The 6,423-nt window shown below is 40.2% G+C and overlaps 1 protein-coding gene across 1 annotated transcript in view; it reads right to left on the reverse strand.

Moving 5' to 3' along the window:
* Nucleotides 1–5,063, reverse strand: part of gpatch8 (G patch domain containing 8) — a 44,287-nt gene extending 39,224 nt beyond the window's left edge. Inside the window, exon 1 of the mRNA XM_010874565.4 lies at nucleotides 4,955–5,063. Within this exon, the coding sequence (XP_010872867.2) occupies nucleotides 4,955–4,999 (45 nt within the window). The 5' untranslated portion in view covers nucleotides 5,000–5,063. The remainder of the gene's footprint in view (nucleotides 1–4,954) is intronic.
* Nucleotides 5,064–6,423: the final 1,360 nt, after the last annotated feature.

Raw genomic sequence — 6,423 nt, forward strand, 5'->3', positions numbered from 1 at the left:
AAACTGCAGGAACCAACCCAATCAGCCTGTACAAAATGACCAGACAGTGACGATTTAGTAATCCATGTAACTAGTGGACACTTGCTGTTCTATTTAAAGAGCTAGCTTGATCCACCAAACTCCATTTCCCCATGATGCATCGCCTTGTTACAATGTTCATAAACACACACAAATGCCCCATTATTTTAAAATATGATAATCAAATCTAAGCTTAATTCAACAGTTTTCATTCAGGGTCTATATTGGTAAACTATAAATGTAGTGTCGCTGGAGTGTCATTTAAGCTTTCTTTTTGCTGACTATCAACATTAGCCAACATTAGTGCTAGTAATCGGTACACAACTGAAGGCTAACATGAGTAAATAAATGTCCCTAAAATAAACTTAAAAAATTGCTCAGGTGCAGTGTGAACAACTTGTGTAGCTTACGTTTCTAATGTTTCTGCGCAGCACATGCATATTGTTTGAATTTCCTGAGATTGAAGACCACAATCATGCCTCAAATGCTATGGAAATGATTACGCAAACCAAGAGAAGTCTATCTAGCATGATAACCTGTCTCTCGTAATGTAAACAAGCCCTCACACTTAAATGTTTAAGTAAGAAACAAATGCTTTCATGGATGTATTACCATTTTACCTGATATTTTCATTATCAAATAATTATCAAAATTAAGTCAAATGTGGCAGAAGCTATAGGGAATTAGAATTAGCTTATAAATAATTGTAATCAAATTAGTTTTGAATGGTAAAACTATTTTGAGAGTGTTTTGTAGATTATCTACAGGCTATAGTACTGTGAAAGTCTTCAGCACCCGAAATTCAAACTAAAGCGTTTCATGTGGGTAGTAAGTACTCATTTGTGAAAATAATCACTTGTAAGTCCTTTCGAATACAGCATTGTAGATGAGGAAAAACACCAAAAACATTTTCAAAAAAATAAAACAAATACATGCATTTAATGCTCTCCCAGAGGCAACAGCCAATGGGATCAGCCATTTTTATGGTGACCCTCAAAGACACTTTCACCTTGTAAGCTCAGGGATTCAATCTAGCAACCTTTCAGTCACTAGTCAGATGCTCTGAATCCTGGGCTAACTGACATAACACCCCATGTACAGACTCAGCACATCATACCAGCTAAAACAAATACATTGCAAAGCCTGGCTCAAAAAGCATCCTAACTCATGGAGTTGAGACAAGATTATACCCAAGTCGGTGGAGTGGTGAAACATGGATTGGACACATGATGTCATGCATTTTCCCCTGAATGCATTTACAGTGGGGAGAACAAGTATTTGATAACCTGCTAAATCGTCGCGGTTTCCTACTTACAAAGCATGTAAAGGTCTGTAAAACCCAGAAAATCACATTGTATGATGTTTAAATAATTAATTTGCATTTTATTGCATGACATATGTATTTGATCACCTACCAACCAGTAAGAATCCTGGCTCTCACAGACCTGTTAGTTTTTCTTTAAGAAGCCCTCCTGTTCTCCACTCATTACCTGTATTAACTGCACCTGTTTGAACTTGTTACCTGTATAAAAGACACCTGTCCACACACCCAATCAAACAGACTCCACAATGGCCAAGACCAGAGAGCTGTGTAAGGACATCAGGGATAAAATTGTAGACCTGCACAAGGCTGGGATGGGCTACAGGATCATAGGCAAGCAGCTTGGTGAGAAGGCAACAACTGTTGGTGCAATTATTAGAAAATGGAAGAAGTTCAAGATGATGGTCAATCTCCCTCGCTCTGGGGCTCCATGCAAGATCTCACCTCGTGGGGCATCAACGATCATGAAGAACTACACGGCAGGACCTGGTCAATGACCTGAAGAGAGCTGGGATCACAATCTCAAAGAAAACCATTAGTAACACAATATGCCGTCATGGATTAAAATCCTGCAGCGTACGCAAGGCCCCCCTGCCAGCGCATGTCCAGGCCCATCTGAAGTTTGCCAATGACCATCTGGATGATCCAGAGGAGAAATGGGAGACGGCCATGTGGTCTGATGAGACAAAAATCAAGCTTTTTGGTCAAGAACACCATCCCAACCGTGAAGCATGGAGGTGGAAACATCCATCTTTGGGGATGCTTTTCTGCAAAGGGGACAGGATGACCAAACCGTGTTGAGGGGAGGATGTATGGGGCCATGTATCGCAAGTTCTTGGCCAACAACCTCCTTCCCTCGGTAAGAGCATTAAAGATGGGTCATGGCTGGGTCTTCCAGCATGAAAACGACCCGAAACACACAGCCAGGGCAACTAAGGAGTGGCTCCCTAAGAAGCATCTCAAGGTCCTGGAGTGGCCTGGCCAGTCTCCAACATGAACCCAATAGAAAATCTTTGGAGGGAGCTGAAAGTCCGTATTGCCCAGCTACAGCCCCGAAACATGAAGGATCTGGAGAAGGTCTGTATGGAGGAGTGGGCCAAAATCCCTGCTGCAGTGTGTGCAAACCTGGTCAAGAACTACAGGAAACGTATGATCTCTAATTGCAAACAAAGGTTTCTGTACCAAATATTAAATTCTGCTTTTCTGATGTATCAAATACTTATGCAATAAAATGAAAATGTATTACTTAAAAATCATCCAATGTGATTTTCTGGATTTTTGTTTTAGATTCCATCACTCACAGTTGAAGAGTACCTATGATAAAAAAAATGTAAGACTTCTACATGCTTTGTAAGTGTATCATACTTGCTCTCCCCACTGTATGTGAATTTATTGACACTGCAAAAAAAAGACATTTTAATGTGAGATGTTAAATAAGTCTAGATGAAAATTAAGTTATTTTTCTATTTACCCATTGTCAGGTGCCATAATTTGTCTGCATGTAGTTTGACGGAAGACGCTACATGGAATGAGCTTGCTGTATACACTCACCTAAAGGATTATTAGGAACACCATACAAATACTGTGTTTGACCCCCTCTCGCCTTCAGAACTGCCTTAATTCTACGTGGCATTGATTCAACAAGGTGCTGAAAGCATTCTTTAGAAATGTCATATTGATAGGATAGCATCTTGCAGTTGATGGAGATTTGTGGGATCCCCCACAGTCACCAGATCTCAACCCAACAGAGCAACTTTGGGATGTGGTGGAACGGGCATTGTCATGTTCAAGAAACCAATCTGAAATGATTTGAGCTTTGTGACATGGTGCATTAACCTGCTGGAAGTAGCCATCAGAGGATGGGTACATGGTGGTCATAAAGGGATGGACATGGTCAGAAACAATGCTCAGGTAGGCCGTGGCATTTAAATGATGCCCAATTGGCACTAAGGGGCCTAAAGTGTGCCAAGAAAACATCCCCCACACCATTACACCACCACCATCAGCCTGCACAGTGGTAACAAGGCATGATGGATCCATGTTCTCATTCTGTTTACGCCAAATTCTGACTCTACCATCTGAATGTCTCAACAGAAATCGAGACTCATCAGACCAGGCAACATTCTTCCAGTCTTCAATTGTCCAATTTTGGTGAGCTCGTGCAAATTGTAGCCTCTTTTTCCTATTTGTAGTGGAGATGAGTAGCCCATCCGCCTCAAGGTTGTGCGTGTTGTGGCTTCACAAATGCTTTGCTGCATACCTCAGTTGTAACGAGTGGTTATTTCAGTCAAAGTTGCTCTTCTATCAGCTTGAATCAGTCGGCCCATTCTCCTCTGACCTCTAGCATCAACAAGGCATTTTCGCCCACAGGACTGCCGCATACTGGATGTTTTTGCCTTTCCACACCATTCTTTGTAAACCCTAGAAATGGTGGTGCGTGAAAATCCAAGTAACTGAGCAGATTGTGAAATACTCAGACCGGCCCGTCTGGCACCAACAACCATGCCATGCTCAAAATTGCTTAAATCACCTTTCTTTCCCATTCTGACATTCAGTTTGGAGTTCAGGAGATTGTCTTGACCAGGACCACACCCCTAAATGCATTGAAGCAACTGCCATGTGATTGGTTGATTAGATAATTGCATTAATGAGAAATTGAACAGGTGTTCCTAATAATCCTTTAGGTGAGTGTATATATTCACTTATAGAATAATCAATGACAAGATTGAAAGATGATAAAGTGATGCCAGTCGCTGCCATGAAATAGACACCAACTCAACTCCAAGTTTGAGTAATAAGTCAACTATTATTAACATATCAAAGCATATGCTGATGTTAGTTATGCGATGCTGCCAGCAGCAATTACACTTCACGTTGGTAACCCAGTATTGTAGATATAATGTTGCCAGAGACTGCGTGGTTACTAGTTGGCATAACTGACAAATGAGACATATGACATCACTAGAACCAAACAGAACACATATTGTCAGACAACAGACGTGAACCCAGCACTGCTGAGGTTAGCTACGGTAAACGAGAATACATCATGGTGTATGTAGGTTTCATCAACAGACGATTTAACGACCAAAGATAGATTTGCTACAGTTTCCAACAATATATTCTAAACTTGGCAGAATGGCTAGTGGTTGTACATATACGCCGCAGGATTCGTGTTTACATGCTATTGTCAGTACCAACAACAATGTTACTGCTTAAGCGTTAACTAGCCAGCTAGCTAGCAATTGTTAGCTAGCTACTAGCTCGCTTAATGTCCGTAATTTTTACATATATCCCCAAGGTCAACTGAGTTGTTTGTGGTCAAAATAACAAATAGTTTTTAATCAACTAAGCACGTGTTTAATACATTTGGATGTGCATTAAATCCATTGATCGTTAGGCTAGAGCTGTAGCGCAATGCAACTCGTCGAACACTAGGATATCAAGTTGCTGCTAACTAGCTAGCATACTGTACCTGCAGAGTTCTCGAATAGCGCGCGTGTATTAACCTACAGATTGCCGATTAATTTTGAAATGTGTAAATAAGGTTCTACAATGTTGTCGTGTTATTACTTATATTATGTTGTGTTAATTTGCAGAATATTTGACTATCATTACCTGGAAATCACGTTCTTCGTTGAATCTAGAAAATCTGTCAGCCATTTTCTGTACGCAGTTGCTTCTTTCGCCTCTCCTTTTTCGACCTCGCTCAACACACTTGGAAACGCCTACAGAGTTACTAACCAAAAAACTGTCCAATTGTAACTGGCAAAATATTGATTGACATATACTTTGAAACAATGTAGCAAGTTCAAGTATTTATCTCTGAGTCTAGGAATATTTGTTGACATCCTTAACCAACAAAAGGCATATTTGCTGGCAATCTGACGACAAACTGTCCTTTGTCCTGTGTTTAAATCAAACAAAATAAATGATACATCATGTTCATTGAGTTGTCGGAGGACACAGTAATTATACATCAGATAAAGCGGTCAGTGTAGATGGACTCTTCCAGGTGTTTCATAGCCAGAACTACTTGGATCTCAGTGAGACCGAACCGACCTAATCATTGACTTAGGAAGACAAACGTACCAACCATACTAACAAGATCTTCTGCCAAAGAACACCTTTGAGGTCCATATAAGGCAATTTTTTTACCTACTAATTTCATTCTAGCTTTCTGAATGGTTGGACCTCAGGTACACAGACACCTGCATTTCCATATAAGAAATTTGCTGTGTCAGATGTTTAAAGAGCCTGTGACTAAATCAAATTTCAAACCACTACAAAAATGTTTTATTACAATGTTGTAGATATATCACAAATGTATCATCAAATGTGTCATTTTAATGAAAAATGCATGTAAATAACAGCTGTACCTAAGTGGTCTCCAGAAGTTTCTGGCACAAAAACAGTTGGAAAATGCCTGCTCTACAGAACAAGTTAGAACTCATTTACCAGAGTATCAGGGGCAAGCCAGTGACCCCAAAATGACATTTACAAAAAACATTTGGAAGAAGAGGAAACTAATAGATTTTGATGTACCACACAATCTGAATGACTAATATAGCCCACTGCCCTCCTGGTGTAAATGTTCTCTGTCCAACAGCAGCTTTTAGTTTTGTAACAACATCTATTTGATTTAGATTGTTGTACATACAGTTGTGCTCAAACGTTTGCATACCCTTGGAGATTTGGTAATATATGTCACATTTGTAAAGAAAACATGAGTGAACAGGCAAAACACGTCTTTTCTTTCTTATGGGATTCACATTCAACTGTAGGTCATAACAGAATGGCACAATCATAAAACAAAACATGGCTACAAAGGAAAAAAATTAACTGATCCCTGTTCAACAGTCTGACACCCTTAGTTCTTAATACTGTGTATTCCCCCCTTTAGCATCAAGGACAGCGTGCAGTCTTTTGTAATAGTTGTCTATGAGGCCCAGAATTCTTGCAGGTGGTATAGCTGTCCATTCATCTTGGCAAAATGCCCCCAGGTCATGCAAAGTCTTTGGTCGTCTTGCATGACCTGCATGTTTGAGATCTCCCCAGAATGGCTCGATGATATTGAGGTCAGGAGA

This window comes from Esox lucius, chromosome 11 (genome assembly GCF_011004845.1).
Source record: "Esox lucius isolate fEsoLuc1 chromosome 11, fEsoLuc1.pri, whole genome shotgun sequence".
NCBI classification, from domain to species: Eukaryota; Metazoa; Chordata; class Actinopteri; order Esociformes; family Esocidae; genus Esox; species Esox lucius.